The following is a 24,089-nucleotide window of genomic DNA, read 5'->3' as shown; positions in this document are numbered from 1 at the left end:
TTCCAAGAAACCATGGCCAAATTAAAGGCTATATGATATTTAGTCTTTTTAACATCAAGATCACCATTTCCAAATGAATAACATGTTGGGATGCAAGTGTAAAATCCTACATTGGAAAGAGATAAGAATACAAAGGATTTATATATATATAAAGGATCGGTCCACAAGTTAATGACTTAAGCTTTGGGGCTAAAAGTGGTATTCAACTTTTATGTGCATAAAAGAATTAAATCTGTTGGTGCTGCTAGATGATTCCAGGTCTGCCATGATATCAAGTATAAAGGCATAAATTGAACCGGATACATAAATATCATGAATAGGATTTGTATTATTCTAAAACACAAGGGTATCTTTAAAGTTTCCTTATTTCAATTTGGGCTCTGTTAGTCTGTTTTCTCTAGTATCTTTTGTTTGAGTTTGCTGATTAGATTTCTCCCCGTAATGCAGGAGTTATGTATAGGGGCTTAATTGGAGTAAATTCAATGCAAATTAGGTCATATCTGAATTTGAATTCGAATTTATATCAAACAGATTCTTATAAGGGCCATCCAAATTCAAAATTGACTGGATATTTGAATATTTAAATTTGACCATTAATTCAACAAATCTCAATCACATCTAACTGATTTTTTACCATTACATAAAGAAATAGCCTGTAATATAATTTTATTAGAGAGAAATAAAGCATATTTAGGGCATCTTGTATGTCCATGAGTGTATCAAATTGAATCAGGCCATATTTGAATTTGATTTGATAAATTAAATGGTATGGGTTTCATATCTGGTTTTGATGGGATTACTATATTTGATTTGATTATGTCGAATCTTGAAGATGAAATTAGGTTTTCTTTACACCCTTAATTCTATATAGACTCCTCTTCTTTGACTTAATGTTGTGTATTTGCTTATTGAAAATAAAACAATTATTGAACATGGTCTTTCACAAACAATGAAAGAAAAAATGTAGCCCAATTGGCTCAACTGCCTACATAGAAAAAGCTTTTCTTTAGCAACTTCTGGCTGAAACTTAATCCATATTAATGGAAGGTGGAGAAAGGAATACGTAGGTCCCCTTTGGGCATTCAATCATGTTCTAGTCCTGGCCTTCTGAGTTGTTTTCTCAATTATTTGTTCTTATACGGTCATTACCTTCATATTATCTTTTAATAACTAAAATTTCTAAACTTTCATGATTCTTATTTTTTTTATACAAAATTTTGAAGGAAGCCATCTAAAAAAAGTTTCTAAATTTCTATATGTTAAGTATAATCCTCATAGATTGTTAGTGTAACTACACTATCAAATTAAAGAGATAAAAAACCTGCATAGAAGAAAGAAGACTTAAATATTTTCATTGGAATATGGCGTTCCAAATTATCGAAAAGATTGGTAATTTTCTCTCACTTCAAATAATTTGGGGGCCGACGGATGATAAGTCTCTCTGTCTGGTCTGGCATTCCAAATTGAAGCTTTGGAAGTTTCTACCTGCTCCATTTTTAAATGGATCTTCATTAGCTGATTAGCTCTAACTACAAACTCCTGGCCCATCCATGCAATGACTTAAACACAGTATTCATTTTACGAGTTGGGCTACCAAATCCCGTCTCCTTCTAGAGTTGGTAAGTAGCTGTTCACATTATAGATTGGATTTGAGATTTAATTTTCAGAATTAATCTTCTAGCGGTCGAGTATATCCAGCCCAGTAACTATTTTCCTCTCCAAAAAGGAAAACTAATTATCCAGAGCCACTGAAATATTAGCCAAATTTAATTATTCAGAAATTCATCTCCATTTGCAGAATTGCAGGGGTCTCATAATATTGTCCTCTCACACTGCTCTGATTTACATGTTTCTCGCTTCAGCAGAGCAGATTGGTCTGTTTTTTTTTTTTTTTTCTTTTATAACTGGAATATTAGAGTTATTTCTCTGTCTTTCCCGTTCAGTGTACTCTTTTGGTGTGTATCTAAGCATTGCTAAATGAAGTTCACCTTATCAGACTTTGAAAAAATTAATGTTGTTACCTTCGCAGATTTATATTAAAACACAATATGTCAATAACCAATGTTTTATGGAGATAATATAAAATGGGGAGCTTTCTCTACACACACTCACTTACTTTGCCATGCAAAGGGAATTTTATGACCAATGCAGACCGTCCATTAGACATAGGGGATCCCCACTGGATTGGCCACTACTAGGTTAATTCCACAGGCCACAGTCAATATTCGCCATATCCCGGGTGGGAAGAAAAGCCTAGTTTGCAATGCAATTTCATTCGTATTGGCTCAGTTTGGGAAGAGTATAAATATAAATACATACAAAATACAAGGTTTTACACTCTACAAATTTGTATTTGTATTTTTCTCATTTGCTTTTTGTAGTAGTGCAAATGAAATTGCATTGCAGACAAACCAAGCCTTAAAGACACTTTTGGAGCTCCAAACTAATTATATAATTTTCCATGCATGAGATTCCTTGATCGATCCCTTGGTGGTTTAGCAAAGCTTACTAAACGAACGGAGTCACGGACCATTGAACTTTTGAAGTTCCTGAATTATTGTTCTTTTGATTCCCAAAATTATACAGCGTGCAATAAACCATACATCCCCTTGTGTTCTCCATATGATGAGTTGTGAGCTCCAATACTAAACCATATACCATAATATCGTCTTTTATTGAAAGGAAACAGAATATACAAGAATTCTCTTTAGACACAAAAAATTAATCCACTCTCTCAAAGGAACCGTTCAAGCTGTTAGGGTGATCAGGTCCCTGATGAATAGATTTATTCTCTAACACAAAATACAATGTCTCTCACTAGGGGGAAAAACAATACCCCAAACTTAAATGCAACAAAATATGGAGCACAATACCATACAACAATCACAGATTCACAGGTCAGCAGGACTGATCAGAAGCTGGCGTAGTATGCAGAGAAGAGAAGGAAGAAGAGGAGAGGAAAGGTCAATTTGGTGGAGCTTCCATCTGATGTATTCCCGCCTCCTGTTGATGGAACAGTCTTGGATCCGCCTCCTGCACCATGTTGAACATTTATATGAAATTATAGTAAAATGAGAAAAGGGGGATTATTAATTAGTAATTTTGAGATTAATCATATATATTCCAGAAGGAATGGTTGGCACTGATGGTGTAGCTTTGGATTCTGGATTTGCAGCTGCAACTGCTGGTGTGGCCTTGGTATCTGGGGTCCCTGCTGGTGATGCTGTTGGGCAAACAGCTGAAAGTTGCAGAATAGATGGAGAAGTTCATCAGAAATTTGATCTAGAGTTCTATTAATTTATGTTTATCTATGTTGAAGAAAGAACGCTAAATTGCTGGTGGACTAGTAGAGGTGTTGGTTGAGCTATGAACTCAACAACCCAAAAGGAGTTACTTACTGTTGCATGCACTAACTGGCGGAGTTTGGACATTGCAAGCATTGGGGAGAGTCAAGGCCTGAGTTTGGTAAATTTGGATTCCCAGTGACGAGACGCCACCATTAAGGACGTCGCACAGGCACCGTGGATTCGATTTTACAACACTAGCAAGCTGCGAACAGCATGAGGAAGATGGGGTTGATGATAGAGTTTCCAGTAATGTAGTTCAGGCAAGGCGACATGCCAACGAGCACGCTTGTGCAGCCTGATGACTGTGCCACAGCTCCTCCCCAGAGCATGGTCACAGTGACTGCTGCCACCAGGGTCAACTCCATCCCTCTTGGTGCCATATTGTGTTATATGTAGTTGCCCAAAACGCAAAGGAGAGGAGAAGCTTACAGATTGAGGAAGGAGATGAACTTGGGATTGATGGTAGGACAAAGAGGCGCTGTGGTATGACACAAATGCAAATTAATTAATATGTTGTTGGCCAACTTTTCCTACTAACTGTTTCTTTATTTGGTTCAACTGCTAACTGATTATAATTTATAAACTATACTATACTATGATTGATAAATATATTAAATGGTGTCATTTGGCTATTAAATCGTGCTTACCTATTAGCTTCCTTCAGCTGGAGAAAACCTGGCAAATCATTATGAATCATAAAATGATAATAACATTTACCAGGAACAGGAATAGGATGAGCATTCACACTAGCAAGGGTCCAGGGATACTCTTTCTCACGGTATGGTGGATCAACACATTATTCCATAACAATGTTATCCCAAACCCGATTTTTGGTCAGAAAAACTGTTGAATTGACCAATAATTCATTACGCTATAGTGCCAAGGTCCAGTCCACGGGCCTTAAGCTTTATAGGCCCACATGCATATCCATCTCGCCCTTGCTGGGACCAACATTACGCATGACCTTTTTATATTTATGGTATTATATTGTATATCTATTTATTTATCTATCAATTATTTCTTACTATAGAAGTACGAATACACAATTTATTTCTCTTTTCACTAATATTTTTTCACCATAAAACCCTTCACTTGTCTTTTGTTTCACTGAGATAGCTTTTTATTATTAAAGTACAACCACAATATAAGTAAGGGCATATTGGTATATAAGAATATTTAAGTTACAGCGTTTTTGCCCTTCGATTCGTCTGTTACTTCATTCAAGTATAGTCATACTAGAACTATATGAACTGCCCACTTATTAGTTTTTTGACTTTTTTTTCCCTTTGCTTGAATTTAACAATCAGCAACATTATAACAGGAAAGTGATATCAAAGTTCTAGTGAAGATAATTAATGGCAATCTCCTTAATTGGGTTATTCATTATACATTCTAATTTAAGAGAGATTATGGTTCTTTGTGTATATCTCAACATTATTTTCGCTCAGTATTTATAGAATCAGACTGGATTGGCGGGTCTAACCGATGACACCATAAACCAGTTCATCAGATAATTCGGTCAAACTCTCAAAATCGGTGGTAATAAAAACTGGTCATAACCGGCCAACCGGGAAGCCAACGAACCATTCATGCTATCACAAAATTGGTTGTTTTTATTCATTTTATTATTTTTTTTTAATTTCAACCTACAAATCACTAAGTATGTATTTGGTATAACTTTTGTTTATTAAATAAATGCTTGTACTTGATTTGTCTTTAAAACTAAAAAAAGTACTTGATAAACTGTTTATGAACAATTAGGCATACTAGACACCACATCAGCAGAACAGTGAATAAATACCAATCATTGGGGGGGGGGGGGGAGCGTTAAAATGAAGCTTCCCCCACCGGTTAGTGCACACATAAATCAAAATCCACTTTTGTGAATATCATTGTGTATGAATAAATATGATGGAAAAAATACTGATTTGGAAATGATATGGTGATGTTTTAATAAACACCTATTACGAAACGTCCATATAATAAAACACACACTAAAACTATGTAGTTAATACAAAAAAATAATAAATAAAAGACTTAAATATACCTTGACTTTTCACAAATAGACTTAAATGTACCCTGTATTTCACAAATAGACTTAAGCGATACGCGTTCAGAACCCATTTCACGTCGTGAAATGCACCTCCGTTCATTCCTCTCTTACCCAAAAGCATTTCTTCTCCCATATTCTTCCATTCTACTTCAAACTGAAACCCTTGGCGCCGGCCCCCTTTCGTGACCCACTCACCGGAGATTAATCTAGTCGAATTCTGTCGGCCGACGTCGACGGCCATACCAACAGGAGGCAAGTACTCTATAAGTTTTTCTCATTTCTTATATATATATTTTTTGTTTTTTCTCATTCATTTTCTAACATTCATAGACCTAAACCCGCCGGAGTGGGAGCCCCCTGACGCCGTTTCAAACCCTTGACACCCCGGAATTCGAAAGCCCTCCAGAATTCAAAACTCTGCGGTCATAAGCAATTAAAATTCATAATGGTAAACAGTAGTTTGGAAGGAAACATAACTGCCATGCTAGTAACTGTTGGTGTGTTTCAACACTTTTACTATAAGAGGATATGGCTGACAATTTGCGTTGATGCAGCATGGAGTAATCTACATCAGATGAAGTTCGGGAGCAGGATTATAAAGAGAGAAGCCTGAGGTCTGAGTTCTTTCAGCAATTGGTCCTATCAACCATTTTCTAAAACCCTCTGCAACTTGAGCGGGTTATCGGAAAAAGTACCAAAGAAATGCAGCGATATCTTCGAAACACCTTGTTTATTGCTCATGTATGCATTTAGATAGCTGCTATGTTTAGAAGAGGGATTTTGGTAATAACCAAAGACAAGCAATATTTCTGTAGTAGTAGGAGTCATAATGTTGTGTAGCAAGTACTCAATAGATATATACTCTCATAAGCACTGATGCTCCTTTAAATCTTTTGTTTTCTATTGTTCTTACATGATCTTTGCAGATATGGCTTCCAGGTCTAAGGCTACATTTGGCATTCTTTATTTTAAGGACTCGTTTTTGCGATTAAAATGCCCCCAACGCCAATAAGAGGTAAGTCCTTGAAAATAAGGAAAGGAAAATGAAGCCTAAGACTTAAAAATTTTTACCATTGTTGAAACCAAATTCCTCTTCTGAGAGAGAGAGAGTGTAGATCTAATAAAGAGAGACAGAATATTGACAAAGAACCTTTAATATTTCATCAGAGAATACATGACAATCATTACAAAGGGAATTATGATCAAATTCATTTGTCGCAACTGATCTCTCGGCTTCAGCAGTGTCCTCTTCTTCCACTCCCTCCGCTAGGGCTGTTCATAAGAATGCCCAACCCGACCAAACCGACTAATCCGGACCGATCCAATTCGAGTCGGCCGGGTTTTCATTCGTACTGGCCGATTTCGGGTTGGGCACATACAAAAATCGATATCTCGGGTCGGTTTCGGTTTTCTTATGTGAAAACCGAATCCGACCCAACCTGAACCGAACTAGCCTTTCTTCTACTAGTTTGGTAGTTCCTACTTCCTAGTTTGAGTAGTTTCCTAATTCCTACTAGTCTTCTAGACTTCTACTAGAAATAGAAGGCTCATTAGGCAATTACAATTAGAATTTAACTAATTAGGTGTCATTTTTTAGGTTTTTATCTAGATTAGGCAATTACAATTAGAATTCAATTAATTAGGTGTCATTTTTTAGTTTTTTACCTAGATTAGGCAATTACAATTAGAATTCCTACTAGAACTAGAATGCCCATTAGGCAATTATAATTAGAATTCCTAGTTTCCTACTAGTCTTCTAATTCCACTTTCGTCTTCTCTTAAAATCTTCTATTCTCTAACTTAACTTGGTTGGTCCGCCCCCCTCAACTCAAGTCCTCAACTAATTCAGAGTTTATTCGGCTTTGTACGGGAGCAAAACTGAAACCGACCCAAACTGACTCAAACCGATCAGGTCGGTTTGGCCTATCAGTGAGTCGGTTTCAGTTCCCACCTCTGATAACCCGACTAGGTCGGGTCAGTTGGGAAAATCCCATGAAACCGACCCAACCCGACCCGTGACCACTCCTACCCTCCGCTACCTTGCTCCACCACTGAATCAAAAACCGGTACTAGTAGTGTAGCAGCAGCAATATAATCTTATCTTCTTTTCTTTCTCTTATAAACGAAGTCGTCGTCGTTGCACAGCTCCCACTCCTCCTCCCAGGCCGTTCCAGCCATGGCCAACCGCCTCAAGTCAAAACTCAAATTCTTGAGAGTTTTGAATTTTGGAGGGCTTTCAAATTCCAGGAGTGTCAAGGGTTTGAAACAGCGTCTGGAGGCTTCCACTCCGACGGGTTAAGATCTGTGAATGCTAGAAAACGAATGAGAAAAAACAAAAACAATATATATATATATATATAAGAAATGAGAAAAACTTACAGAGTATTTACCTCCTGCTGGTATGGCTTCCGGCGTCAGCCGGCGGAACTCGACCGGGTTAATCTCCGGTGAATGGGTTACGAAAAGGGGCCGGCGCCGAGAGTTTCAGTTCGAATTAAAATGAAGGAGAATGGGAGAAGAAACGCTTTTGGGCAAGAGAGGAAATAACGGAGCGGCGTGAAATGGGTTCCAGATGCGTTTCACTTAATGCGCGTGTGTCATGACACGCGTCACGTTCCGGTTTTGTGGGACGTTTTGGGGGCAAGTATGTGGGGTGACGGGCCAGCGTAAAAAATTTTAGGCCCAAAGTATAATTGGAATCGATGCCAGCATGGAATTGATGCCAATTGAATGTTTATTGTTGTGAAATAAATAAAAAATCTGCATTCGATTTATCCGTACTTTTCCATTATAATTTTCTATTTTTTTTTATTTTTATATATTTTTTAAATCCATGTAATAATATCTAAACCAATCAAATAGTTTGCAATAAAAGTTTTTGCAGGAAATGTTTGCCATTACGATGCGTCTCCCGCTATCAAAAAATGTGTATTTTGAATGTCTTTCCAGCTTCTTGGTAGTATGAGGATGAGTTTGCTGCGTCTTCAATAGTCTGAAAATGTTGGAAATAAGCTTTGGAGAGGTTTACGGATCGGTAGCCTGAAAAAGTTGGAGATAAGTTTCAGGTTAGTATTATTTTTTTTTCAGAACCGGTTTATTTTTTCCAATTTCTGAGATAAGTTCAAGGTTTTTTGTGTTGTTTTTTCGTTTCCAGGTTTGCCTTCTTCCTTGGATTTTCAACTGTGCCTTCGGTAATAGAGAAGAAACACATCGTTCAAGTTAGTTCAACTGCACCTTCTGACTTTGGATTTTTAACAAGTATAAATAGATATGATTAAACTTCGTTCAAGTTGGCTTTGTGATTTCCTATTGCAGATGAAACTCAAACCAACTCACTAGATGTCAAAAATCTGGAAAAAACGACAAAAAAGGAAAAACATGGTAAAAAACAGAACCGGGCTATCGCAGGACCCGTTTTATCATGCGGTGAAGAAGACGATCTAATTGGGTCATCCTAGACACACTTTCGGAAAACCTATTCGGATACGGTGCTGGTTAAGAACCCCGTGTATTACACAGGTAAAGCAATCCGTGTATTACACGGGCAATGCAATTCGTGGGCACGGGATCAACAGCCCGTGTAGGACGGGTAGAGCAATCCATGTAGTACACGGGTTGCTTAATAATAAGTAACTTATTAAATTACTTTTAGTATGGTTAAATAGTTTTTATTAATTAAATTTTTTATAATGATTGTATTAATAAGTTTTATTATATTAATAATTAATAATTGTATAAATAAAATAATTTATATTAATTACTTAAATAAATATAATAATAATATTATCAATATTAATAACAATAATGTAATATTATATTATCATATTAATCCGTTGATAAATTAATTAGACCATTTTTTTTTAATTCTTTCAAATTGTTTATAAGATTTGATTGTTTCATTGTTAATTAACAAAACCAGTGCATCCCACCGATCTCCACTAATAGTGAAACAAAAAGTAAACGCAGGAATCATACAGGCAATTTTTTGGTGGCCAACTTCTCCTATATTGGTAGGTTAAACGGGTTTCAAAGATGAGACCAATTAATATCAAAAGACGAAATCTCACTCGAATCGAAAATATTATTTGTAGAGATATCTAATCTTAAAGTATTATTAGCTGTGGACTTCTGATGTCCGATGCCCTCCCTCAAAAGTATCCAAATACATGAATCCCTAAGCAGTTGATGGCTATTGAGTATTGTCTTGAGATGAGACTTGAGGTGACGTACTGACGTGGTGTCTGGTTGTGATCGTATGAAACATATATAGTTGATCAACTACCCGAAGCTTCTAAGCCCAACCGAGTTCACGAGTTAACTGTCAAATCGGAAAATCTCGGGCGGAATGAACTCGATTAATTGGATTGCATTCTGAACGAGAGTACTCTCCGAGTTCTGAATTTCAAAACAGAACCACATGAAGGGTTTTTTCTCCATCAATCTCAAGATTTCAAGAGGTGCTCCTTACTTGTTGGACACCCCTGCAGTATTTTTTACTAAAACGAGAAGACCGGATCTCCTACCCACAAACTTTTTCCACATTCCATTTGTCGACGACCCAACATAGGAAGCAATTACAATAATTCCTCACTAAACAATTCTTAGGCTGTGTTTGGACAATAGAAATCCCACTCTGTTAATTAAATGATTTCCGAGCCAATTCCAATATCTTGCCCCGATTAATTTCTTCTTTTGGGTCCAATTCCTTAGCAGAGTGGAATTCCGAAAACGTACTAGTGGCCTAAAAGAATCCTTCAATTCCGTGCTTTTGAGGAGTTAGTTCATGAGTGTCATAATACAACCTAGTAATTAATCAAGATTAAACCAGAAAATATGGCTTGGAAGATAGAAGAAAAAACATTACCAGGAAAAAGAATTTCTCTATTTCTAGTACATAATACAAACAGATTAGAGTATAAAATATCGACAATACAATCACAAACTTTTGTTCTTTTCTGGGTAAAAATTGCCTTAAGCATCCAAACACTCACTGAAGCAAATGCAACAACCTGGAGCAGATTCAGAAGCTAGGGAAATTCGAAGCACATGATGCAATGAATAGGAGGAAGATAACAAGCTGAAGGGGCGATTTGGTATTACTGTTTCCGTCAGAGAACCCCGTCGCCGAGGAATTAGTTCCTGCATATATATGGTTTGAAAATGTATCAGATCTGTACACTTTCTGGTTCAAAACTGTAAATGACGATCTGATCTATTACTTGGTATAATTAATTTGGCTAATATCCTATATATACCTAATGGGAAGACTGATATTGACGGTGTTGGAGTTGTAGTTTCAGCAGTTTTGTTGGATAAATCTGATGGAGAACTTGCCGGTGAGCCCGCCGGAGAAGTTGCAGGTCCGTTAGCAGCTGTTGACAATAGCAGGTTGAGAAGTTGATGTTAGTATATGTATACCAGCTGGCTAACGTACGTCGTCTTTATTTAAAAGCTTTGAAGACATAAAGATATCGATCGATATAGCTGTTTCACTTAGATAGACTTACTTACCCTTGCACTGGCTAACTGGTGGAGTCTGAACATTGCAAGCCGTAGGTAGTTCCATAGCCCTAGTCTGGTTAATGTTGAAACCCAACGGTGTGGTAGTGCCATTGATCACCGTGCACAGGCATTCTGGCTGTGTCTTAACAACATTTTCAAAGTTGGTGCAACATGATACAGTTGGGGTCGAGAAATTTCCCGTAATGAAATTGACGCATGGTGCCATGCTAATAAGCGCAGACGTGCAAGCCAATTGAGCAACAGCTAATTCAACCCAAAGCATGGTCACAATGAAGACCATGACCAAACCCATCTCCACCCGTTTCAAAGCCATTCTAGGTTATTGGATTTTCTGGCAATGTCACCGGTCGGTGATATCAGAAAAGGTGGCTTCTGAGCTTTGTGTGTCAGGTCTCAGGTTGATGAAAATGGGGGGAATATGTTTTCTGGGTTAGAGTTGAATGAGAAGGGAGGGGGATGTGCATCAGCTATATAGACAGATCACAAACTAGTAGCTAGAGAGTAGAAACAAACAAATGTAGGTGTTAGTGGTGATTGGCAAGCTATAAACAGAATTCAAAGGTGAGAGATCTAGAGGAGAATTCGACAGTTTGAAATATTAATATCAATAGATAACGACATGGCCTTCGTCATCTTGAAGAGGCTGGGAAGGCACGTGCTATTGCTACCTATCCATAATATATACACAAGTTTTGGTGGACTAGATACCTTCAGAAATTTCAATTCAATTGTGAATCAAGTTTCAGATTGAGTTCATGAAGCAAAAGTAAGAATGCTCTTTAATTTTCTGTGGGCATTTTTCGAACTAAACGATTAGAAACTTCAATGGCAAGTGAGGATTTTGATTTTTGAGAAAACAAATGGAGAAATCTGGCACTGGAAACAAGTCCCCCACCCCACATGGCTAAACTAGGGGAAAGTCGTCCAGTGAAGGGATTTCTATTGACTGCATGCTTAATTATTATGAAACCAATTGCTTAACAATATTTATTTAATGAGAGAGTTTTTTAGTGTGGTTAAGATGCAATTAATGCACATGAAACCAGTTATATAGTATGCTTCACTTCTCATTGACTGCAGACTTGAATATAATATAGAATTCGTTCACACTACAAGTTGGAAGTTGGAACAATATATGATGGTATAGATTTGACTAACTGGGCACGAGTAACTGGGGCAGTAAGCCTACTTGTGCTGGAACTAAAATGGAAATGCTCTTATTTTGGCACAGGCTGAGGCTGGCCGGCAATCGGTTGAGCTGAGCTAATTAACCAATCTGATGGATGGAGGCTATGTATAAAGTAGAAGGAAATTTGGATCTGAAGACTGAAGAGGCCAAACCTGATTCTGAGTTCAGGCCGGTCTGGACACCTAGGGCCGGCTAGGAAACAAATACTACTGTCTACTATTTGTGCTTTTATTTATTTATCATTTTTATGCTTCATGGGGCTACACAAGGGAAGGAGGGTAGCCCAGCCTGCCCTTTGGGCTGCTCTAAGGGTGCCCGTAATTTCTCTAAAGTCAATTGGAGATGCCAATTAGCTAGCTGGTAAAAGTCAGTGGGGAGAGAGAGAGAGAGATTTGTTTAATTACAAGCTTTTTTTAGATCTGCAGATAAAAGGTTAGGTTTCAGCACATAGAATTATAGTACATGAAAATATTGATAAAGAGATGTTGAGCAAACAGTCAACTATAATTAGATCCTGTTTGGCCCAATATTTACTTTCAAGTAGGCACTTAACACGTATGGTGTTATTAGGGACCCTGATAAAAATGATATTGGCCTATTGGGTATGACTTCAATAGTAAACTTTCATGTAGTGTTGTCCCTATGTAAATTACCATACCGACCTTCCTTGATCCTACAATCTGTTTTCAAATGCCTTTAGCCTTCTTCCTTCTGTCTCAAGGGCCCACCATGAAAAAAAACGACCAGAAGGATTTGATGGGAAATAGAAGCAGTGATGAATAAAAATTATATCCTACAATCTGACCTGGTACATGAATTAAATTCATGGTCTCTCTCTCTCTATTTTTCTCATAAAAAGAAATAAGGGGTTACAAAATTGTGAACTGGGTTAGTCCAGGCTTAATAGGCGGCTTGGATTGGGCCCGCCCTGGGAGAACCCCTATGTAACCCCAACCCTGGTGACAGAAGGTGGTTTCTCTTTGGGCGGATGACACTACATACGTTATATTTAATATATATATATTAATAATAATTATACAAAATTTTAATTTATTGAGAGACAGGTCAGGCTGGGCCAGGCTAGAAATGATCATCCTCACCTAGATGCACTTCTTAATTCTTACTTATATGCTCAAATCCACATCGGGATTCTCGTAGAAAACCCAAAACATGTCTGGGCCTTTATTCTTACAAAGGCCATTACCCATTTAGGGGCGTGTAGAGATGAATTCAATTTTACAGATACAACTAATCTAAATATAAATGATTGAAAAGAGAATAAATAATAGGAAATTTGTCTCTCTCTAGATCTCTATGGAGGCAATTGCTCTCTTTATGGTTATTAAAAGATACTTATGTGATGCACCGGCCACTGTTTAAAAATGTATCTTTTAGGCTGCATTTGGTTTGAAGGAAATAGTAGGGAAAGGAAGGGAAAGGCAGGGAAACTTTTATAAACCTTGTATAGGTTTCCTTCCTTTCCCTTCCTTTTCCTATATTTTCCTTCATATATGTATATATATATATATATATATATATATATATATATATATATATATTAGCTTATTATATAGCTTATATATTAGGAGAGGTATATAAATCAACTGCTTAGCATGAGAACCTCTTGATGGTGGCTCAATTGACAAGATCTCTATCTAGTTGTAGTTGAGACCTGGAATCAAATCCTACTACCACTAGAGTTGGGGGTTAAGGGTTTGGGGGATTCACAACCCCTGTTGTGTAGTCCTATAAAGCCAAAAAATGTGCTTCGCATGAGATCAATAACCAAGTTAAAGAGAAAAATAATTTCAAAATTAAACCGATGAAGATAACAAAGGTTCACATTACATGTTTTTTATTACATTTTATTACTGAACCAAAGCAATCCATGAAAAAATCTACACTAAATTAATATAAAAAGAGATAAAATTTTGATAACTCATGGAAAGGAGCAATAAATCCTTTAGTTTGGATCATCCCATGTAATGGGTGGACAAACTTGGGTTTTGACACATTAGTTTGGATCCAAACTAGGGTTCAGATTTAAGTTGGCTCTTAACCTAACCAAATCCACCTAATTTATTCCTCTAGTTTATTATAAAGAGCCAAAAGGGTTAAGAGAGACTTAAGAGAAAAATAGGGATTTAATGGATAGGGAAGAGAGAGAGAGGTTTAAGAATGATATTATTAGAGAGTAAATATAGATTTTATGAGAGACCATGAAAATATATGAGAGTTTTAATTTTGACATGTTATATTTTTAATGGTTTAATTTAAAAACAAATATGCACATGTGTAGGAAAAGAAAGGGTAGAGGAGGTATATTTGAGCTTTGCTTTGAGAGGACCCCTATCTTCCACTATTTCTTTTTTCTATTATCTATTATATACTAGAGAATGACCACCCTATACTAAGTATAGGGCCGGTAATCTAATCAATTTTTTTGGGCATCCATTATTTATATTGCAATTTTAGGTTGTTTTTTATTTCAATTTTTTGTTATATAAATTTGTTATTAAATTTAAGATGTTAAATCAAATTTTATTTATAAACAACCTATTTGTTGGATCTTATAGAAATGATGCTCTTTTTTTTATATATACCATTTGAAGTGATGATCTTTTTTTTCTTTTAGAGTGGGTAAACACGTATGTTTGAAAAAGAATGTTTCCGTTTGAGAGTGGAAATAACTACTCTTTTGATACTCTTTATTAAAAAAATATGATGCTACTTTTCTATAGATAAGATCATATTCAATTTTGAATATCAAGGAAGCAAAATTGGGTCTACCTATCACTTGTTTGAAGCCCTTCCCCAAATGATAAAGTCTTCTTCATGTTTCAATCAATACCCCATCCACATAATAGGATGCAAAATGTGGTGTGTCCATATCAAATTAAATCACCTATGGTGAGCTTATAACAAAATAAATCACCTCTAGTGTGCCCATATCGTTTTTGTGTCAAAAGTTAAACCATTTTATGACGTTTTTGCATGGAGTTATAACTAGGGATGGCAATTTCTACCCTACCCAGTGGGTACCTGCCCTTACCCACCCTGACTGAGTGGGTTTTTTTTTGGTAGGTTTTGGGGCAGGGATGGGTTTTGGAATTCTACAACCCATATCGGTATGTGAACAATGTGGTATTAGGCTAAACCCGATACCCTCCCCAAGCCGCATATTGTTGGAAAGCACATAAACTATATGTATTAGACATTGAATTTAATAATAGTTTGAATTTTATGTGAACGATAATTGATAGTCCATGTTTTTTACATGTCTTAAAATCAAATAATTGGAAAATTATTGTTTGTTTGTGTTATTTCACTTATTTATTACTAATATATAACAAGAAATAATGAAAAATTAAATGCATATTCTAAATCCAACCCACCCCTACCCTTGAATGTGGGTCGGGTTGGGTCGGGGTGGATTTTGTATTTTTCATGTGCGGGGAGGGTTTGGATTCTCAAAATCCAATTCAATATGTACGGGTTTTGGAGCAGGTACGGGTTGGGATGTTTAGGGAGATAGGTAGGATCTAGAATTTACAACATAACATCATAACGAGAAGTAAAGTCAATGTGCAAAATTAAATAGAAATTATTAATTTTAATAATTACTATTTCTTAGGGAGAATGATGATTCATCTCAGGGTCAGAATTTTTAGGCCCAAAGTATAGTTGGGTTAGGTGCCAGTTCAGAATTGATGCCAATTCATAGGTGGGCATTAGTGCATAGAGTGGAGATAATTAAAATTTTGAATGTTTATATATCTATGGTAGAATTCAGAAATCTGCATTGAGCCTGTCCATACTTTTTCGCTATTTCTTTCACAATTAATAATTATTATAAGAAAAATTATGATGGACCATCTATCATGTCTACCTTATCAAACATTAAAAGCTTTTTTATTGGAAATCGAGGGTACGTTAGCTAGTGATGGATAGGTCCATAAATATCTTGGCTATTACGGCCAATATGCAAGATATAATTGTACTCTCTCGCTCTAACCTTAGAACTTAGAAGACTACTTTTCATTTTAATCTCAACCAGCCTCTCATAGTTTGTTACTTAACCCGTAATTGTATAACAAATATCATAATACTTTTTACAAGTAGAATTCGATAAGAAATTTCCATTAAAGTAATAACTTGAATATATATAACTTTTCTAGATTACAGGTTGTTAGAAAACACAAAGGCTAGTGAAGTTTCTATTCAATTTGAGAGCATCTAACATCGCCACATATTAGTAAACTATGTTTCATGATCAACCGAGACCACATTCACATTGCAACAGTTAGAGCTTATAGTATTTAGAAAAATAAAAGAAAAACTCAAAAAAAATAAGAAAAAAAAATATTCTTGAACAACTTAATATGTAGATATGGATTTGGGATTTAATAATAGAACAGAGGAAGATGATACAAAATACAAACACTGACTATGAGAGAGAGATCTTATGGCGAGAGCAGTAATTAAATTTATTAGAATCAATTCAGGCCTAAGAGAGGTTTTTATTTTGACTTTTAATTTTGATAATTTAATTTAGAAACAACTAGCCATGTGTAAGAAATGAAAAGAAGAGATTTATATGAGCTTCGTGGTGAAAAGATCCCTCAATATACATACATACGTAGAATTAATTATAATAATTTAAAAAAATATATATGAATAAATTCAATACAAATTTCTAAATTCCACTGACCCCCCATCAGATCCATGACTGCTCCCTAGTCAAGTACTCAATTACCCATTCTTGAGTCATAGGACAGGTGAGAGAGAAGATTCGAGACCGAGTACCAACTACAACTCACCGAGTCACTATGTACAAAACCATACTTGGCCAATTTCTTGTAATTCGAGAAGTAATCACCGGCACGTAATATGAACGACTACAAACATCTCTCCACGTATAAAGCTCAAAAGGAAATGTCATGTTCCCAACCAATAACAACCCTACCTAATTACTGTTTTCTTTTCAATCTTATAATGCAATAGAATATTTGACAAGGGGAAAATGTCAGCTCAGGTTGGTGAACTCCAAAACCCTCTCCAAATCTACCAGCTTTTCCCTCCACACGCTTCTTAAACCCATCCATCTATAAATTAAACTGCTTTCAGCTTCCCTTCTCCACCTCAGCAACCAACCTTAAACCCTTGTATCCCCTCAGAGCTTCTCTTCACTCCAAGAAATAAAACGTACAGACCCCAAAACACAGAAGAAACATGGCGGGGCTCAAGGTTTCCTGGCACATAACTGGTGTCCTTGGCCTGGTGTTGGCGACATCAGCGATGCTGGCTCACGGCCAAATCGTCTCACCCTGCACCAACGCCATGATTAGCAGCTTTGCGCCATGCTTCAATTACATAACTGGGAGTAGTGGCAATGGGTCTTCGCCGACTGCCGACTGCTGCCAATCGCTTCGGTCTCTTATGAGTACTAGCATGGATTGTACGTGCCTTGTGGTGACTGGAAATGTGCCATTCCAGATACCATTCAATCGAACTCTGGCAATCTCACTTCCCAGAGCCTGCAAGATGGATGGTTTTCCCGTCCAGTGCAAATGTGACCTTCTCTTTCTATATATCTTATCATTTTACCTCATAACTAAGCCAATGGCTTATACTCTGAAGCTTGCTTGTCTCATCAGTGTGTTTAGATACTAATTATGAATTTGTTTTCTCTCTGCAGCATCAGCATCTGGCTCTCCTCTTGCATCTCCAGGTATATAACAAGCGAGATGCTGATTTATTTTTTATATTGATGTGCTGAAGACAAAGCTAGGATGGTGTAGCTTTCTTTGTTTCCTAACTACACTCATGATCTTTGACAAATGGCAGGTCCTGCAACAGTCGGGATTGTTCCTCCGGTTGTGATACAAGCTCCTCCTCCTAGCACCAAAGGTAACCTGATGATCATTGTTTGCTTGGTTTAAGCTTAACTAATCATACTGAAATTGTGGGGGCGGGGGCGGGGTGGTAAATATAAAATTTTCAAGGGATGAAGATGGGCTTTGGCCCAAGATAAACCCCAACTCTCAGCTACATCAATATCAGGTCTCAATCCTGGGCTGGAAGAGTTCTTCCCAAAATTAGATAGCTTTGGGTAGTAAGCAGTAACTCCAGCTGGTTGGTTGTAGCGGAGAGGATAGAATTGAGTGCATTCTGATGCATTAATTGTTTATTACTTGAGTTTTCGCTGTGTTTACACTTTACAGTATGGATCACCAACACCAAAGCTTTTAGTGATATTAACGGCTTTTTTCTTCTGATCTATTGGGCAGCTTCTATCCCTGAATCTTCACCACCAGCTCTGCCTCCGGAGAGTGACACAACCGTGGCATCACCACCACCAGCGGATTCAGCGACTCCAACGTCAATACCCGGGATGCGTCCCCTTCTCAACCCATCAGCAGCTATGCCCTCTTACATTTACTCACCGTCGCTCTTCCTATTTGCTCTGGGAGTAATGGTTTTGTGTCATCATTAAGTCTGGACCTTGGATTCTACATATGGGCCGGCCTTTCTATTCTTTGGGCATGAATGATTGGATTGGGTTTGTTTTATTTCATTTTGTTTGGGAGACGTTTGAGTGACTAAATGCATCCTTTGATTGAGATTGTTGTAAAATATGGGCACAATAATGATGAATTTGCAGTTTCTTACTTATAATTCGTAATTGGACATGGATGGATGAATATAATGCGGTCTCGGTGCCACATGGCTAATAAAGCATAAATTTTCCTAATTATTTGGCACGAAGAATAGTGTGCAAATCCTCTACTAGAATTGAAAACTTTTTTAACCATCACAAAGTTGCCACATCATCTTGACATGTGAGATCTACGTGTACAGCACTGACATGGGTGTATTGGTCCAAAGGATATTGGATCATTCATTGCATGCCATGAGTACAAAGCAGATTCCATATCTCAATATATCTGGCATTTGTATATTATTGATTGCTTAAGTACCCCCGAGATGTTGCTTGGGCCAGAGTCTGAAATTCATGCCACAAAAAAGAACTTCCTTTTCATTAAAATAAAAAAAAAAGCATTTGACTCACAGCTAGCAAATATTTTCATATTCTGTTCGTTCTGAAATTTAATTTTTACAAGAATGAAAATTGCACCAAGCACAGCCTGCCTTTAGTGAATTCACTATCACAGACAATTTTAGGCTGTACAAATTTCGTTGCATTGGTGTAAATGCATGGGAGTGCAAAAAGGCTGAGTGTAAATTTTATTTACTTTTGCTTCGAATTTGAATTTTTGGTTTATCAGAAGTAGGGAATAAAATGAAGTGACCTCCACATAATGAAAGAGAATGGAGGTGTATTATCTGTCTCAGAATATGGTATGATGCAAAGTGATGTGGTTTCCATTTTATGTGAGAGAATTGAAGTAGTAAAAAAGTGATGCAAATTTTATATTAGTTTTTGAGATGTAAAATTTATACTGTTAATGAATGCACAAAAGGCAAAAAAAAAAATATTATATCAGGTAGGAATACAAGTCATATAAAAAAATAAAAGCAAAACTGAATCATGCATGTAAAAATTTTGCACTGAGTCAAAATTTGTACTGCAATCAAATGCACTCTTAGGATTTAGGAGTTTTACTTTGATACCAACAAACAGTTCTGATTGGTCAAAGTTCTTGCGGTACCATATATATGCTTCCGACATCGTAGAACTTGCCTACTAATTTTATGTAATTGTAAATGATTAAACATTATCAGATTGATCGGATCATATATGGATCAGATTGGGGTAATTCCAAATTGCAACAAATATAACAATATCAGATTCATATCACCCATAGCTAGATAGAACTAGATTCAACTTCCAATTCGGCTCTCGCCAACAAGATTTTGAAAATCAACCTTGAAACAGAATTGCTTTAGCCATCATTTTTAAGGTTAATGGTTCAACCGTTTAGGTCAAGTGGTTCAACCTGTGATATTATAAATTCAAAAAATATAAAAATATTTATAAATAATGAAAAATTACCACCAAAATTATATAAATGCAATGTAATGAGTCATATTAGGTTGGATCTAGGTTTTGAAAACATGTTTGATGCCCCATGTACTATAAAATATGACCTGTGAACCACTCCTGAGTTAAAAGGTTTAACAGTTAGACTGGCTGGAAGGGGGTTTTATAGTTTAATCCATCCCTGTGGTGGAGCTAAAATTTCTAAGAGTGGACTGAATACTACCCCGTGGATTGACGTCAAATTCATGGACAAGATGTAGTACTGATAGACTAACAGGGTGCTGCCATTTCAGATTTTTGAGGGGGAGTACATGTACAGTGTACTTATCCCAAAAGAGTCATTACCCAGATGATCTGACCATCTAATTCGATCAGGTTTTTGAAACAGTGATCGTCAATCAAGATGCATTGCATCCACTGGAAAATACTTGGCTCATGCGATGTTGGAGGACATGCATCCAACCTGATGAGGAGTAATTTGGCTGACTTGACATGGAACAACACGTGGACGTTAGCACCAAGTACCACGTGTAATTCGATTTAAGGAGATTGACCGGACAACAAAGCAGTGCACTCTACCTCGGTAAAGAAGGCCGAAGGCCGACCTGCAACCAGAGACCCGAACAGCCAGCCGACCTCCAGGGTACCGACCTGCATGGCAGATTAACCTTATACAGAATAATGCGCCTATCGGTTTCTGAATCAGGTGGTAGAACACCCCCATCCGGTGCGATGACTCCATTCTCCGTATAACTCAGGGAGATCGGATGACGATTACCAACGAGAGAGAAACATGCCCCTAAGATAACGGGCCGATAAGGCCCAATATTCCCTAGATATCTCCGGCAAAGAAATTAAACCCCAATGCCTATATAAAGGATTCAACCCTCAATCACGAAGGTACATGCAATTAAGTGCAAACTTGCTCTCATTCTCTTACTCTCTGCTTTCAACTAATTCGGCTAATTTAAACATCCAAATGCTCACCCTGAGTCTAAACACCTGGACACTCTTAATCTTTTTCTCCTTTTACAAATAGGCATCATACTTAGTCCTAGCCGTCCTCCAATAGGGAAGCGGGCAAATCCACGCATCATCACAACCAAATTTATTTTATACAATAAAATTAAAGTTTAGGGGTTTACGGATTTAAGAGTTTAAAATTTAGATATTAGGATTTTGGGTTTATACTTTGGTTTAAGGGTTTAGACAGAATTTAGAAATTAGGATTTGGGGTTTAATCGAACCGGCCGATTCGATTAATCGATTTTTAGTTTCGGTTTCGGTCGGTTCAATTTTTAAATTTTTTTCTCACCCTAGTAGGACGCTTGTACGGGATGGTAGCCAAGTATTACCCATCAGCTAACAGTAGACCGACTAATGGAACTCTCTCTCTCTCTCTCTTCGGGAATAACATTCTTTTTAAACTAAGGGAGCCTCCAGCCATTCCGATTCACTTATAAGTATTTCATGCAACACTTCTATCTGTTTCTCGGTTTCTCCTACCACTACCACAAAGAAAATCGGAAGACAGCAGTACCGAATCAGTCATGAAGCCTGTTACGATATCTCCAGCAGCGATGATGCTTGTCCTATGTCTCACTGCGGCAATGGCGGTAAACGAGGTGCCGTTCCGAGGCTGTTCCAACGAACTGGTAGCCTTGTCGCCATGCCTGCCTTACCTGGCGTCACCGCCGAACAACCGCTCTTCCTCGGCCTTTCCTCCGTGCTGTAATGCCTTCTCCGCCATATTCTCCGACACTAGTAGATCCGCCTGTCTATGCTACCTCGTCCGCCAGCCTTCACTCCTTGGTTTCCCTCTCAACACTACGAGGATCCTATCTCTTTCGTTTGTCTGTCCTTCAAGGAACGCCGATCAAACAACAGCCAATACAACCTCTCTGCGTTTTCTCTGCGAAAGTATTGCTTTAAATTCTTCAATCTTGTTCTTGTTTCGGCTTTCTTTCTTCATTTTTTCTTTCAGTGGTTGCTCTTTGCCGTTTCCTTTCGAGTTTCCGTTTTGCTAACTTGGCGGCTAGTCGTTTTGGCATCAAATTGAAAGGAGTAATGCGCTGTAGCGATGTTACTGGAGAAAATATTCTCCAATCCGATCTCATCGCTATGTGTCTATATTTGGCGACAAAACCAACCATCATTCTGATTAGGATTAATAATAATTTCTTTCTTAATAATAACTTCTTTTGATCTTTTCTTTTCTTAAAGAATTCTTCATTGCTTCTTACGATTTCAGAAAAGATGAAGCAATTAAATGATTAATTCCTCAACTAATTAATTGATTATCGATCATTTGCAACAGAGTCGGAATCATTACCTCCACTCGGGAGCACAACCGGTATGATTCTTCCATACATATTCTTTCGTCATTCTTAATGGATTGTATTTTGTAGACCAAAAATCTCTTTATTTCTTTTTGGGACCCTTTCTTTTTTTACAAAACTGTTTTCTGATTTTTTGTTTGAATCTCGCAGGTTTCGGGCCTGCAAATCCCTCTGATTCTGGTAATGCCAATCCATTATCCAGTAACTTCTCTTTCAGGCCTTCGGTAGTAAAACCGGATCCTAGTCCCTCCCAATAGATTCCCACCAGGCATGGTAGCTGTACATCCGGAAGGAAGCTCCTTGAATAACGAAGAGATGTTCCCAATGCATGGCAGCAAAGGCTGTTGGAAAGTCCGGAACTGTTCCTCGCGCTCCTCACAGCAATCTCACAGCATGTTCTGGCGGCCGCACATAAGAAACATCTCCTGTGTTTGTATTCGTTATTCATGGGAGACGGTGGGATGTAGCCGTGAGGTCCGTGTCAGGATTCCAATGATACTAAGGATTAAGCCAATCATGAAACGCCATGTCAATGTAATGAGTCCGGTCCGTCCGGATATGCTCCTCACAAATCACTCCTCACACCGACCTCACTGGGACATCCCACCATGAGGTGCGCAATTTAAGGAGCAGATCCCAATTCCAACGTAATACTGTAATAGTGCAACCGACCGACTTCACCTGACCACTACTGTGATTGGCATAGTACTACAAATAGAATGGTAGACGATTAGAACTCGCGATTCACCAACAGGCTCAGTTGGTAAGGTTTCTAGCTGGTTACGAATCTTGGGCTACGAGAAAAAAACCAAAAAAATAAAAAACTTGAATCTGACATTCATGAGTTCAAATGATTTACCAGGATTTGGAGTTTTCACCTAAGGGTAGACAGACAAAAAGATGAATTTGAATTTTTGTATCCGCTCAAACATGATCAAGCGGGAACTTGGGTTGATAAATACCAAAACTAATTCTAGTTATCAATCTGCAGGAAGCGCTGAGAATTCCCCAGCAGCAGCTTCTACAAGCACACCACCGGAATCTGTTGTGAGTTCATCCATTCCAGAAGATTACTCACCAGAGCCTGTTCCCAATATTTCTACATTGAAGCCGGCTGATAGCAGCAATTACCGGTCCTTACCTGGAATCTCTCTCTTTTTCACTCCCATATGCACCTACTTACTTCACTGAGCCAATTCATCAATCTTGTTTCATGATGTCTGTTGAGTTCCTTGGTACGGTCACAACTGCTTCTGTGAACAGATACTGAAATATACGAGCCTTGTATTGCTGTTTTAGTGGTTTAAATGCTCCAAGGGCTCTTTTACATAGATATCAACTGAAATTTATTATGTAGCTCTGCTATGGAAACTTAACCACATTAAAACATACAAAATGCATCAATATTGGTAGCTTACTTGTAAATCACAACAGGCACCAACCATGCTGGGAAGAAAATAAGGGGTTGACGTGTGCACTGTGACAAGGGGCTGGGGTCTTGGAGGGGTGGGCTGGATACGGCCCAACCCAAGAAGAACTCAGCCTCATCACAAGATTTTACCATTATACCAACCAATGAATGGCTCTTACTGCGGCCAAGCTAATCTAATCGGTACTTTTATATTCTTCTTTA

At 37.6% G+C, this 24,089-nt stretch overlaps 3 protein-coding genes and 1 long non-coding RNA gene across 4 annotated transcripts; 2 read left to right on the top strand and 2 right to left on the bottom strand.

The window, feature by feature from the left end:
* Positions 1-2,655: 2,655 nt before the first annotated feature.
* LOC148848086 (uncharacterized) lies at positions 2,656-3,811 on the bottom strand. The gene is made up of 2 exons (XR_016101401.1): positions 3,399-3,811; positions 2,656-3,238 (listed from the first exon to the last, which is right to left on the bottom strand). It is a non-coding gene; the product is annotated as an uncharacterized LOC148848086 (long non-coding RNA).
* A 6,609-nt stretch (positions 3,812-10,420) lies between these two features.
* LOC148848085 (non-specific lipid transfer protein GPI-anchored 5-like) lies at positions 10,421-11,236 on the bottom strand. The gene is made up of 3 exons (XM_088948529.1): positions 10,912-11,236; positions 10,656-10,772; positions 10,421-10,539 (listed from the first exon to the last, which is right to left on the bottom strand). Exons 1-3 carry the CDS (start codon positions 11,234-11,236, stop codon positions 10,421-10,423), a joined length of 561 nt encoding a protein of 186 aa, XP_088804655.1.
* Positions 11,237-17,231: 5,995 nt separating this feature from the next.
* Positions 17,232-18,783, top strand: LOC148848084 (non-specific lipid transfer protein GPI-anchored 20-like). The gene is made up of 4 exons (XM_088951552.1): positions 17,232-17,684; positions 17,811-17,843; positions 17,960-18,022; positions 18,403-18,783. Exons 1-4 carry the CDS (start codon positions 17,345-17,347, stop codon positions 18,606-18,608), a joined length of 642 nt encoding a protein of 213 aa, XP_088807678.1. The 5' UTR covers positions 17,232-17,344; the 3' UTR covers positions 18,609-18,783.
* A 2,813-nt stretch (positions 18,784-21,596) lies between these two features.
* LOC148848083 (Bifunctional inhibitor/lipid-transfer protein/seed storage 2S albumin superfamily protein) lies at positions 21,597-23,783 on the top strand. The gene is made up of 4 exons (XM_088948231.1): positions 21,597-22,037; positions 22,435-22,470; positions 22,607-22,636; positions 23,448-23,783. Exons 1-4 carry the CDS (start codon positions 21,668-21,670, stop codon positions 23,645-23,647), a joined length of 636 nt encoding a protein of 211 aa, XP_088804357.1. The 5' UTR covers positions 21,597-21,667; the 3' UTR covers positions 23,648-23,783.
* The last annotated feature ends 306 nt before the right edge of the window (positions 23,784-24,089 follow it).

The sequence above is a fragment of the Nelumbo lutea genome, chromosome 6, assembly GCF_056320005.1.
Source record: "Nelumbo lutea isolate HS-2025 chromosome 6, American lotus-T2T, whole genome shotgun sequence".
NCBI lineage: Eukaryota > Viridiplantae > Streptophyta > Magnoliopsida > Proteales > Nelumbonaceae > Nelumbo > Nelumbo lutea.
This window is presented reverse-complemented; position numbering and strand designations above follow the sequence as displayed.

What these genes read in the sequence shown, in the direction of transcription:
- LOC148848084 (XM_088951552.1), top strand. Translation starts at nt 17,345, where the DNA reads ATGGCGGGGCTCAAGGTTTCCTGGCACATAACTGGTGTCCTTGGCCTG. An exon ending in TTTTCCCGTCCAGTGCAAAT is followed by an intron (nt 17,685 to 17,810) that starts GTGACCTTCTCT and finishes TTCTCTCTGCAG; the next exon opens with CATCAGCATCTGGCTCTCCT. An exon ending in TCCTCCTCCTAGCACCAAAG is followed by an intron (nt 18,023 to 18,402) that starts GTAACCTGATGA and finishes TCTATTGGGCAG; the next exon opens with CTTCTATCCCTGAATCTTCA.
- LOC148848085 (XM_088948529.1), bottom strand. Translation starts at nt 11,236, where the DNA reads ATGGCTTTGAAACGGGTGGAGATGGGTTTGGTCATGGTCTTCATTGTG. An exon ending in ACCAGTTAGCCAGTGCAAGG is followed by an intron (nt 10,773 to 10,911) that starts GTAAGTAAGTCT and finishes TATTGTCAACAG; the next exon opens with CTGCTAACGGACCTGCAACT. An exon ending in AATATCAGTCTTCCCATTAG is followed by an intron (nt 10,540 to 10,655) that starts GTATATATAGGA and finishes ATATATATGCAG; the next exon opens with GAACTAATTCCTCGGCGACG.
- LOC148848083 (XM_088948231.1), top strand. Translation starts at nt 21,668, where the DNA reads ATGAAGCCTGTTACGATATCTCCAGCAGCGATGATGCTTGTCCTATGT. An exon ending in TCCACTCGGGAGCACAACCG is followed by an intron (nt 22,471 to 22,606) that starts GTATGATTCTTC and finishes TGAATCTCGCAG; the next exon opens with GTTTCGGGCCTGCAAATCCC. An exon ending in TGCAAATCCCTCTGATTCTG is followed by an intron (nt 22,637 to 23,447) that starts GTAATGCCAATC and finishes ATCAATCTGCAG; the next exon opens with GAAGCGCTGAGAATTCCCCA.